The 12,624-nt window shown below is 50.0% G+C and overlaps 1 protein-coding gene across 9 annotated transcripts in view; it reads right to left on the reverse strand.

Moving 5' to 3' along the window:
* The window catches only part of ZBTB7C (zinc finger and BTB domain containing 7C), a 216,874-nt gene that overhangs the window by 42,704 nt on the left and 161,546 nt on the right, over positions 1-12,624 (reverse strand). Inside the window, exon 1 of one of the 9 annotated variants that reach the window (XM_080572134.1) lies at positions 3,846-4,358. The exons of 6 other annotated variants lie outside the window; for them this stretch is intronic. In XM_080572134.1, the coding sequence (XP_080428260.1) occupies positions 3,846-3,900 (55 nt within the window). In that variant the 5' untranslated portion in view covers positions 3,901-4,358. 2 more of the 9 variants (XM_080572135.1, XM_080572142.1) reach the window with 2 other exon arrangements.

Below are 12,624 nucleotides of genomic sequence, written 5' to 3' on the forward strand. Positions count from 1 at the left end.
CATCACCTGGTCTGGCTCTGGCTTGAAGGCAGCAACATCTCCAGTCCCACCCCTCTGCCTCATTTTTCATAAACACTGATAATTTCCGTGCACAAAGCACAGCTGTGGCAGAAATCCCCCGCTGCGCCCCGCCAGGCCGGACAGAAAGGCAGGAAGGGAGAGGACAGGCAGGAGCCCGGCTCCAGCAGGTGACTCACTGCCTCCCACACACCCAGGCACCACAGCCCCCAGGGCAGGAGAGGAAATTTCCCATTTCAAAATTGCTCAACAACAATAAAAAGATTCCTTGATTTTTTTTTCCCTTCAGCTAAATACCTTGCAGAAAACATGCTGCCTTGCTTTTCTCTTTGCTGTTTTCTTTTTCCTCTCCTCTCCTCTCCAGGAGGAAGCAGTCCCAGCACAGCACCAGAGTTATCACCACCCCAGCAGTGCTGGAAGATCCAGCCGATCTCAAAAGACCTCCCAGAGACATGCCTAGAGAACTGAGGCTTTGGCAGTGGATCTGCTCCATCAGCTTCAGCTCACCTTGGCAAAAGGTGCCCAGATGCCATGGTGACGGGCTCAGCGGGGATAAACACCGAGCATGGGTGTGGGCTGTTTGCATAGATAGGAAGCTGGCTGGCCTCCATCCCTCTACCCTGCCTCCTCCCAGTGGTGCCAGGAGCTCGATCCAAAGTGACATCCTCCTCTCGGGCTGGCTCATCCGCCGGCAACACAGAGACACTTCCCAAACTAGTTCGCTGCTGGGCAGGGCAGGGTGTGGGACTGCTGCCGGGCTGCCTCTCCCCACAGCCTGGGAGGTGGATGTCATCTGATGGTCCTGATGTCCACACACATGCCCAGACCCACACGGAGAACGTGGGGACCTGCCATGGGGTGAGATGTCCCCTCCTCCTCTGCTGCAGGGGCCGGGCACCCCAAACCCAAGGACAGCCCTAGGGGCAGGGGAGCTGACCCTGCAGACAGAATTGAGGGGCTGGAAGAGCTGCAGGGAGGAGCAGGGGCGTTTGAGGGGGTGCCAATGGGCTTGGCTGTGGTGAGGAAGCTGGACACATGGACACAGATCACTGGACACACCAAGGAACGGACATGAAGGTGGATGGGAGAGGGAGAAGCTGGCTGCTGTCACCCCACGGCTCACAAAACCTCTGGATGTGGTATCCTTCCCCCAAAAAGCTGTGTCCTGGAAAAGCACTCGTGGCCACCACGTGCCTGTTCCTTAGGGGCAGGGACATCTCTTTGAGGGATGAGGAAGAAAATAATTAAACAGCTGTGAGAAATAAATGCATAATGAAGGGAAGCTGCTCCCATGAGCAACACTTGAAAATTACACAGGCTTATGAGCAACGGGCATTGGGCGCACACTTTCAGTAAGGAATCAAAAAGCTCTGACTAATATAAAGATGCCTCCAAATCTCTCTTGGCACAAGTATCCCGGCCCCACATCCCCTCCCTCTATTCATCTCTGAAGCTCACAGGAAAAGGAAAACAACCGTCACAGCTCCTTCGCTGACCCATATCGGCTCCCTCCGCACCATCCCGATGTTGCCCCCATCCCCATCCTTCAGCAAGGGCAAAAAGCCCTCCCAAACCCCAGTGCCCAGCCACTGAGGTCTGTGGGGTCACTTCCCAATGATTTTTGAATTTATAAAACCATTCCATTGGTTACACTGAATGGAAAAATGATAAGGACTACGCACTGGGGAGAGAGACTTCAGCACTCTGAAAGTATTTTAATAGCTGCTATTTAATTAAAAGCAATAGCTCTGGAATTATGTGAGTGAAACTTGCCACTTATTAATTAGAGGAGGAATTTCAAAGGAGGCAAAGAGAATTAGGTGCTGGCCAGCCCCAGGCTCGCTGGAAAACCCCAGGCTCTCACAGCTGATGCTTGCTCAGTGCTCTAACACGCCAGGTCTGACTCTTCATTGCCTGGCAGCTGAGCAAACAGCACCGAGCACCAGTGGAAAGTGGGTGTTGGACCCCACCTGATCGGGAGCACAGGCTTCAAATGTCCTCTGCAGGGCTGCGTATGATCAAACATGTTGTAAGGAAGTCAAGGAAGTGGGACAGAGAGCACGAGGGAAGAAACAGAGCCTGAAAATGCAGCCCCTTCCCTACAAGAGGCAGCCCACCTCAATTAAACCAGCTGCATATCTAAGGATGACTCAGAGGAGGAAACCTGCTCAGGATCAGGCCTTGAGTGCGTAAGGTCACTGCTCCGCGGAGGACACCAGGCATGGCGGAGGGAGGCACAGATGGGTTTTGACAAAGCCACCGCAGCTGCTCAGGGCACGGGGCTGCTGCTGGGCTCCAGCCCCACACACCCACCAGCCAACCCCGCTGTCCCCACGTGGGCAGATATTTACTTGGCCACCCTGAGGCAGATCCCTAGGAGAAATGCCGAGAAGCCCCAGGTGGTTTGCTGTGCATCAGGAGGAGCTGGAGATGCGGGCAGAGCTCTGCTGGCCATCACCCAGCATCTGCACCCTGGGACTCGGCGGCCCCACTGCCTTTGGCCACTGGAGCCATTCGGCACAGCCCCTCCATAACCTCCAGTCTTCAACCACCAAGCAGAAAGGAAGGGAAAACCACCACATGCAGTCTTATCCCCCTCAAATATCGCAGCCAGGCGAACCAGTGACTGCCCTGACCCTTGCAGGGGCAGGACGAGCTCCGGGGCCCTGCACAAAGGCAACATTTCCGCACACGCAATGCACTTGGAAAAGCAGTGCCAAGACCTCCAAGCACCGGTTCCTCCCCTGCAGAGCACATTCCTCCTGTTGGATTTTAATTCAGCCAAACCTTAAACAAAACTTCAGCTCACTGCCATTGTTCCTATCCGTGGTGTGGTTGTGAGAATCACCCAGGAGGGTTGGTAGACAGATTCCAGCTTCCAGAACTGGGGAGGGACCTTGTGCTGTTGAAACAGCACAGCAATTTACGCTTAAGAAGGATCTGTTAAAAATATTAAAGCCTAGCAGGGTAAAACATGCCATCTGGGGGTGTCCTCTTCGCTAAAAAAGCAGCAAAAACTTCTAGACAGAGACTGGAATTCCAGCCCGAGCTGCTGCCGGGATGCCCGGGTGCGGGACGAAGCCCTGCTTGTGTCCCCGCCCAGCCACCGCTGCCTGTGGGGCAGGGGGCGAGCAGGGCAGGCTGAGCTGTGCCAGCCCCAGCTCCAGCCCTGTGCCCAGCAGCAGGGCCAACCCGTACTGCCCGAGCATGCAGTCTGCTTCAACTATTTCTTTTTTCGACCTGCTATTAAAATATTTCTATTTTAACTATTTTTTTCAGCAAGCTTTCTGTACAGAACAACTGGAACAAAATTAACCTTAGAAAAACCAAGACAAATATTAATCACCTGTCCCTTCAGCACCCTTCTGCCTACCCAGAAGGAGGTATTAACAGATGTGTTTTCATGCTGATCCTTCCTATCTAGAGCAAACAAACAAATAACTGAAACGGACCTGCGAAGAAACGCCGCAAACTGAGAAGCCGTACTGTATAGGTGTTGATACGGAGCCAAAATCTCCGGACTTGGTAAAGATTCAAGATACCAAACAAGTAAATCAGAGAGAGGATCACAGGGGTGAGTTGAAACAGCAATTAAAAATGCGTGTAAATGGTGATAGATTATTGCAGGGGATTGCTGCACAGAGCTGAACAAGCCGGGGCGATTTTTGAAAAGGACACGATTAGTCTCTGAGCATGAATTTCAGGCTGCTCCCCCTCACTTAAATAAACTGCGGAAGCCATGAAAGGATTAAAAAAAAAAAAAAGAAAAAAAAATCAGATCTTTTGGAAACCAGGCACGACGTGGAAAAGTACAGCATCCAACCCACCTCTCTGCTCCGCATGCCGACCCTCGCCTTCCCCTCGCCGCGCACTGCCTATCATAAAACTTGCTGCTTTGTTGTAGTCGGAGCTGGTGAGGCTGCTGCCCGGGTGTCTGCAGCCGAGTGGAGATTGTCATTGATTTGTGTGAGGAAAGTTAAGCCTTTCTAGGAGCGGTTATGAGAATTCGCTCCCACCACTCCCTCTAAACCAGAAGTATTTGGCACCGAGCCCTCCTCGTCCACCTGTACTATTAAGGTCTAAACAGCACACGGGACGTGGACCAATTTTACCAGGATCTTTTCATGTTTCCTTTTTAAACAAGCACACCAAGTTCTTTGCAAAGATTTTTTTTTTTTAATCCCATTTTTCTAAGCGGACTTATCGCATCCTTTCTGCTTCCCACGTGGTGTGACCACGTTTCGGGCCACCCCCAGCCAGGCACGGGTGTAGGAAGCTGTGGGTGAGCTCCCACCACCCTGCCCCACATCCCCCCGCAAGCCATGCTTCATCTGCCTGAACACGGGTCAAATCCTTTTGTCTTTTGGAAAAGAGCTGTATGTAATTTAACTAAAAACCTGTGGTTTTTTGCTCATCTGACACAAGCAAGGTCGCAGAGGAAGGCAAGGCACATTCAGAGGTGGGTTTGCTTACACAAGCTCCCAGCTGCAGCGCTGTGCCAGGGATCAGAGCCCAAGCTGGGCGCTCGGTGCAAGCGCTGAGTGACTTTGAGAAGCACAAAATCCCTTTCCCAAGTGCTCTGTGTAGGGCTTCTCAGCTTACCCGTGGAGAGAAACCAAGGAAAAGCTCCGGCAGTGCAGCCAGCCCCACAGTGCCTGGCTCGGGAAGCCACCTTCTGCCCACCTGAGGTAGCCCGGAGGCTGCAGAGAACCCGTCCTGCACCTGTGCAGGGCCCATCCCCTTCCATGAAGCCCTCTTGGCAGAGGCATCACCACACTGCCGCTGCCTGGCTCACTGGAGCATGCCGCCTCGCCCCAGCAGGGCTTTGTGGAGCAGGAATTGTTCCCTGCTGGCGGGGATACAGTCTGCCCTTGCCCGGCACGGCTTCCCAGCATGCACACAACCCTACGAGCTTGGTCATGGTGTTGAGAGAGAAATAACAGGATTCAGTACAGGTCCTTCCTCTTTTTCAGAGTGGGGCGTTGGGTCCCTGGCAAGGGCAGGGACACATCCGGGGTTGGCCCTGGCAGTGTGCCATGCAGGCAGCGGGGCACTGGGACACACAGCGAGATGGGGTGGGCTCCCCGATGCTCTCTTTTTGGGAAAGACCAAAGAAATTGGCTCGTTCCAGAGGTTCTGCCCCAAATTCAACAGCCCCACCTCCAAGCATGAAGTTAAACACCGCATGTAATAAAATACTAGTTCCTTTCTGGCAAAGGTATCATGACAATGAGGAAATACAGATTTTTGTTAACACAATAAATCTGATGGGAGCAGCTGGACACCGAGTTACACATCATATACCTTTCTGCTGGCCTTACTTTAAAGAGGCACATGCGAAAACCCAAATCACAACCAAAGGCGAGTCAAAATTGTTTATACAAAGGGAATCTTTCTGGAACACGAGGCAAAATCAAGTGTAAGATAGCCCAGGGCAGGCCAGCACTCCCAGACACAGCTGGAGAGAACTGCCTGCTCACAGCATGCTTACTTTTGAAACTTATTACACCCTCTCTCGGTCTATAGCAAAAAAAAAAAAAAAAAAAAAAGCTACTTCCATCCCCACACTCAAACCACTATCTGCAGCTCCTTTGGCTGCTGGATTTCTAAGGAGTGTCTGGGTAAATCAGTACATGAAGTCAGTGCAAACAACGTGTCTGGCCCCAGATAAGGGCAAAGCAAAACTTGGGCAACATCCAGTGGCCGCCAAGGTGGCACGGAGAGGAACGCAAATTGCCACCCACTGCTTTTCCTGCTGCTCCGGCTGTCCCGCACTTGGCAGTCTCCTGGGGGCTGCAGCCAAGGAGATGTGGGACTGAGGGTGTTTGCTACGAGAAACTGAAGGGCCTGAAAGAAGGAAACAACCCTGGGCCAGAGCAGGGATGCTCTAAATTAGACCCAAGCAGCTCTTCCCACAAAAGCTGTTATTTTTTCCATCAAAACGGCTTGCTCCCGTCAATCCACAAAAGCCAATCTGTTGGAGAAACAATTACTTCCATCCCATGCTACTGAAGTACATCGTTTGTCGTGAAATTTCCCAGGGTGGTTTTTAATCGGCATGTATGGAAATGTCCCCAGTCCATTTATTAAAAATGTCCCCAAATTCCTGCAAGCCAAAACCAACATTTTCATATAGCAAAACACTTGGAGGGCAGACAGTGACAAATGAAACATCTCAGCAATGACTCTGAGTACAAAAACACTGTGGACTATTTTGTGGAAAATGGGTCCCCACTGAACCCTGGAAATAATTTTCCGTGTGAAATTGGTTCCCGGTTTTTGATCACCACTGATGGAGGGATGAATGGGTCTCCTAGTCTGTAAGGGAAGAGAGAATAAACTGCTTCTAACAGGGTGTGAAATAAGAATAGCAGAAAGAAGGAGAGAAGGAAGGGCTCTCGCAGACCCCACCTCGGCTGGGCAGATCACAGGCGTAACAGAAAACACTCAGCAAAAGAAATCCTAGAAGAGGCTGCAAATCCCAATTCGGCCCTGAAGTCCCATGGGAAAGCTCTAATTGTGAGTATATTGGATAGAAAGATGTCCTGAAGAAAGAGTGCTTAAAGGGTGGCTGCCCAATCAGAAAACGAAGGGGTCATCAAATGTAAAGTTTTTCATGGGCAAAATTAAATTTGACACAGTTTGGCTCTCTCTAGCTTTTTAAAAAAAGAATACATTTGCAGAAACGTTCTGTGAAATTTTGCAGCTTCCTTTTGAAACTGAGTTTTTCAGGCCAGTTTTAAACTTTTGCTAGCTGGAGCCCAATAATCAGTCTCAGGGAATCCAACTTCCTGAGAGCCAGGAGATATTTTCCAATGTATTTTTTTGTAATATTTGCAAGATTTCCTGCACTAGTCATATTTTTCAAAGGAAAATATTTTTTTTCTTAAACATCCTTATTTTATTGTCAAAACATGTCAGTAAAAAAAAAAAATCTACAGGTGAATTTTGGTAAGAAATAAAACCCAGCAACATAATATCCCCCCAAATCTCACAGAAACTGCTTGCAAACCGGAAACTTTGACAAGCCCAGCGAGGTTTTCTCCAAAGTGTCTGCCCCACACATGCACGTTTCTGTTTGCTATGGTGCACATCCCCATTAACTTCACTACTGCTACCCAGGCAATAAAGTTAAGCTGTGCCTAAGTGCTTCCAAATGTTGGCCTTATTTTATAGGTGATAAAGTAAGTGGAGGGAAGAGCCCACAGCCTTGCACCTCAATGCCGAGCTGCCACCAGCTCAGCTGGGACAGGAAAAAGGACGATGGGGAAATGACCCATCTGCTTTAGGAAAGTGGACGCATCGCTGCCAGTTTTTCATCTTTAAAATACAACTGTGGACACTGGGGAGCAGACGAACCATAAAAAGGGTTTCCTTGCTAACAGCCCCATGTGCTGTGGATGAGGAGCTGTTTCCAGCGAGGGGCTGGCTCACATCTTTGTGCACGCTGCGGATCGGGCAGCCCCACTTACACAGAGCCTGAACCAAACCGGATGATAGCTGTGGCCAGAACAGTCCCAGCCAAAAAACTCAAAGCTCGGAAGCAGATCAGTGAAAAAAGGTGCTGGCTAAGTGTGTTGCTGAAACCACCTAGCTGGAGTCCCATGATTTTGCAGTGTGTCTCATTTGGAATTGTAATGGCCATAATCGGATCGCTCCTACGGGACCTCACGTGCTTCACGGTGGAGCTTGATGAGGCTCCAGCATCAGTGAGGGCCACAGGTCCATCTGTGCTGCCCAGGGGTGTCCCGGAGAAATGAACTCTGCTCAGGTTCTATTGAGGGAACAGGCCTGGATGCAGCCAGGATGATACTGCATATACATGCGCACACACACTGTACATGAGGCTACACGATGGGATCTCCCTCCATCCGATAGCTTCAGTGGAGCTCTCAGAGCTCCCGCAGGGACCAGCACCAGCCCTGGGGCACTGAGTGTCAGGGAATCACCACGGGAATGACAACAATGTGGTGCAGAGCACAGGCATGTGAGGACAGCAGTGGGCGAGGGGCGATCTCTGGCACAGCAGGGGAGAAAGGCCAGCTCCAAGAGTGACGGGCTGGGACGTGGAAGGCCTGGTGGGCTGACGTCCTTCAGCCCTGCCCCGCAGGGCCAAGGGCACTCCTCTGGGGAGGCGCCGCAGGCCAAACGCACCAGCTGGTTCTCCTTCTCCTGAAATAAAGATGTCACCAGCACGGCTGAGATTCTGGCTGCTCTCAGTGCTGATGATCAGGGCCACATCACTCTCACCAGGACAGTGTAGGGTGTGTGAGCCCTGCATGAGGAGGGCTCACACACCCTACAATACCAGCTCCTGCTCCCCTTGGAAAACACTGAAGATAAAGTGCACGCACACCTAACTCCTTGAGCACACACCTATCTAAATGCCTGATGCATTGCTGGATTACTTGGTTAGATGATATGCGCCTGAAGGCAGAAGCCAGGTCACTTTATTTGGTTTTAATGTTTCAGTCCTCCCTTCCTCTTTGTCAAGAAGGATTTTCAGGTCCACTTCGGCTCGTGTTTGTGCAGGGCTGGGCAAGGGTTGCTAAATATAAATGGCCACAGGATGAATCCTAAGCACAAGTGGACGTTATTTCAGTATTGTTCAGAATACTCTCACTTTGCACACAGTACGCACACATTAATAGTAAAAGACACAATGTGGGGCCACTTCACAGAGCCTGATGGAGCAGCACAGTTTTACTGGAGGTACCTGTCCCTTCACTGATGCCCCCCCCCAGACCAGGCACCCTCAGGACAGATGAAGCTGGGTGAGATGAAGCCCTCCAAAGATGTCCAAGGGGCTTCTTGGACAAAGGACAGAGATGCCCTTTACAAATATCACCATCCCCAATGCCAAAGAAACCTTCCCAGCATCCCAGAGCAAATGTGAGATGGTGATAAAAACCTAAGTGACACAAATATAATCTGCCAGGGGACAAAACAGAGGAGGATATCCACAAGGACCCAAATCCTAGTGACAGCTCCAGATTTCAGCTGACTTCCATTGCAATCACTTCAAACTGCCTTGCACAATTCACCACCCTAGTGAAATTGCTACATGCAGCTTTGGAAATGTGTTCCCTGCGTTGCAATTTCTCTAGCAGCTATTTTTCCTTTGCTCTCACACAAAATCAGGCATGATGCCTCTCTGGGTCTGTCCACATCATCCCACCTGTGGGACCAAGCAAATTGCCAGCCTCAGGGCTCTCATCACAGCTCGGCTCTTGTGGGTTGCTCACCCTCTGCTTTCATTTCCACAGCCCTGAAAGTTATCCTTACCCTGGAATGAGCAACTTAGCAGAAGCTCCCTGATGTAGGTGGAAACAATCTCATCTGCTTTCAAAAGCTGCGGATCAGGCCATAGGCCCTTGCAGAATATTGCATTAACAGTGAGAGGCAAACGAGCCATTTTGCTTCTCCTGTCTGAAAAAAAATATGCGGCTGACCTGATTTACCTTCCCGATAATGTATTTAAGAAGTGCTCCCGGGCTGAGGACTTCACCAGCCGAGATTTCATATGAAATTAAACTGTTTATGTCATGACCGCAACCTTCTGAAAAATGCCCTTTTATATGGGAAAGCTCACAAGACCCTTCGGTATAATGATCTCAGCAATATCAATAACCACATTTCGGCAGATTCATTATCTGCTTGCCGGCCAGCCTGGCTGCACAGCCAAGTGCTGAAGCAGGATGGAGTGAGAAAGGCAAACACCGAATTCAACTGCTCTTTCCACAGAAAATTGACATTGCGGGTCATTCTTTTTCTTAGAAAAAGCCAGGCTTTTATTTCCTCTCTTTTCACACGCTGGGGAAGGAGGACCTGCGCTGCACATGCTGAACAGAGCTGATCAATCTGCCTTCGGTGCTGCCTCCTCCTTCACAGCTCACTCCTTGCTCCCCAAGTGTCCTGCTCCTCATTTCTCCAAACTTTACAGAACATTTGCCTCCTTTGCCCATTCCTCTTAATACTCAGCCCCTGTTATTTTAACACGCATCCTAACAATGTGCAGAGACTTCAGACTGCCATTCACAGAAAATCTAGGCTCCAGAACAAGTTTATTTCATACCGATATTTTCAAGCTCAAGAGACTTTTATGCCCTCCAGCTTCATACAAAACAATCTGCTTCTCCCAGTAGCTTCTGCACCAAGGTCCTTGCTCCAAGCACAGAGAGGCAGAGGCAATCTTGGTTGTAAGGGGCTTGCCCTGATCCTTAGAAGTGTTTAAAGCAATTTATTAGTCTAAAAAGTTTGCATCTTTTTTTTTTTTTCTTCCTGAATGTGCCTAGCTTCAGTGTCTGACCATCAAACCCCTCTGTACCTTTTTCTGCCAGAACAAAGCTCGGCGCTCAGAAATCTCTGCCCAAAGCGAGGACTTGAAGGCTAGAAGTCAGCTCCTGACCTCCCCTTAGACAAAACAAGTGAAGACGTTTCAGAGTCCCCTTGTTTGCACAACTCCCTGGACAGCACTCCACTGTAACACCTCACAGTGTTTGGGAATTGCTGTCAATCCCAGCACCATGGAAATATGGGAATAGTGTATGGATGTACCCTGTAAGCCCACTGCTCTGGAGGTGTGCTATTTAGGTATATATGTATATTATTATTATATGCATGTATGTTATTTATATATATATTATAAACACAAAGGGTTACTTTTAGCTTTCTCCTGGGGTGCTGGTGATGCTCAGCATCGATGCCTGGGGCATTTGCAGCTGAAAAGCAGAATGCAAAGGCACAGTGCCTGCTTTGGCAGCCTTTTGTTCATTTTTCACCTTTCTGGGGAAGGCAGGGGCTGCTGAGAGGTGGTGACTGAAGGAAAACAAGCCAGAATTGGCACAGAGCCAAAAACTCAAATCACCTCTGGGAGCATCCCATTGCTGCCACCCACGCCACACCTCAGTACCCCCAGACTTCACTGCCAGGCTCCATTTTTCTACAATTAAACAAGAAAAAAAGCAAAATCCTGCAGACCCAGGGCCAGGAAACCCAACCCAACCCCTGATCCTAGGTCCTAGCTCCAGCCACTACTTGTAACTGGATTGCCTTTTCAAGAGCACGACACTGGACTCCCAGGAGAAAGGGTATCTGTACGATAACCTCTTCAGTTACCAGCTATGTGTGGTCTTGCAGCTAAGGGGAGTGCCACGAACAGCACTAGAGGAAATTCTCAGCCAAATCCATTAACAAACCCAAAGCGACATGCCTGTGCTGTGGCTGGGCTGTCACCTCCTAGGCATCCTTGGCTGCTGCCCCCGAGCGTGTGCACAGCGTGCAATGATAGTAATTGCAGGTGAGAGTCCCTTGCCGCCTCCCACCTTGCTGAATCAGCAGCAATTAAGGGGATAAGAGCATCGCTGAGGAAAACCGTGATTTTCTTGCCTGGCTCTCACCACCAGGACGGTGAGGGAGGCCTTCAGCTAGCACCATTCTGCCTTGGTGCCCTGATGAGATTGAGCTGACAGAAGAAGCGGTGCTGGAATAAATTGATATTTAAAAGGGCAGAAGTCCCACGGGAGTTCAATACCGCAGCAGCCAAGCTGCTAACAAGGACAGGCAATCTCCAGTTGTCCAGGGGTGGGAGGATGAGGATGAGGAGGCAGATGGGGATGAAGGCACTTGTGTGTTCATTCCAGGGCTCTGCTACCTGCAGGAGAAACCCCTGCAATAACGCTGCCCCAGCACAAACGGGCTGGCCATCCCTGCTCCAGCACCTCTGTCCCTGCCCGGAGGCCCTCAGTTATTATTTCAGAAGCCCTGAGCAAGGAGGAGCCAGGGAAATGGGAGGAGAAGAAGAGGGGGAGGTAAGATGGGGGGAAAGAAACAGGCCAGGGAGAGAGCAAACAGGTACAAACAGAGATGAGGAGTTGCACACCCACGAAAGACTAACCTAAAATTGGTACGTTGGCACAGAGAGGGGTGGTGAAAAGAGATATTAAGACGTATGGTCCTAAACTGACTGTGTCACACCAAGGAGGGACCTGACAGCAGCAGAGACAGCATGAGGGAGACCTCTGCTCCACGCACAGTGGCAGCCCCAAAGCTAACAAGATGTTCAGATGCATATGGAAAGGAATGGCAAATAATCCTGGCAATATTATAATGCCTTTGTATAAATCAGTAGTGCAGGCTCAGATGGGGAGAAAAGTAATGATGCAGAAAAGGCAGAAGTGTTCAATCAATATTTCTGCTCTGCATTTGGAAAGAAGCAGGATGATATGCTTGTATCACATGAGGAGGATTAAGTACTTTCCAGTCCATTAGTAACCAAGGAGGTTGTTAAACAGCATCTACTAGCGATAAACAATTTTAAATCAGCAGGCCTGGATAGCTTGCTCCCAAGAGCCCTCCAACAGCTGGCTGAGAAGCTCTCTGCCCTGCTGATGTTAATTTTTAATAAATCTTGGAAAACGGGAAGATCTAGGAAGAATGCAAAATGCCACGCGGATCTGCGAAACGGGCAAGTGGGATGGCCTGACGAGCAGGTTGGCTTGAATGGCATCAGTCATGGATAAAATAATGGGGACGCTCCTGAGAAGCAACCAAAGAGAAATTAAAGGACAGGAACACAGTTAATGCCAGCCAGAGAGGACCTGCAGA

This window comes from Anser brachyrhynchus (genome assembly GCF_964034855.1).
Source record: "Anser brachyrhynchus genome assembly, chromosome: W".
Classification (NCBI taxonomy): Eukaryota; Metazoa; Chordata; class Aves; order Anseriformes; family Anatidae; genus Anser; species Anser brachyrhynchus.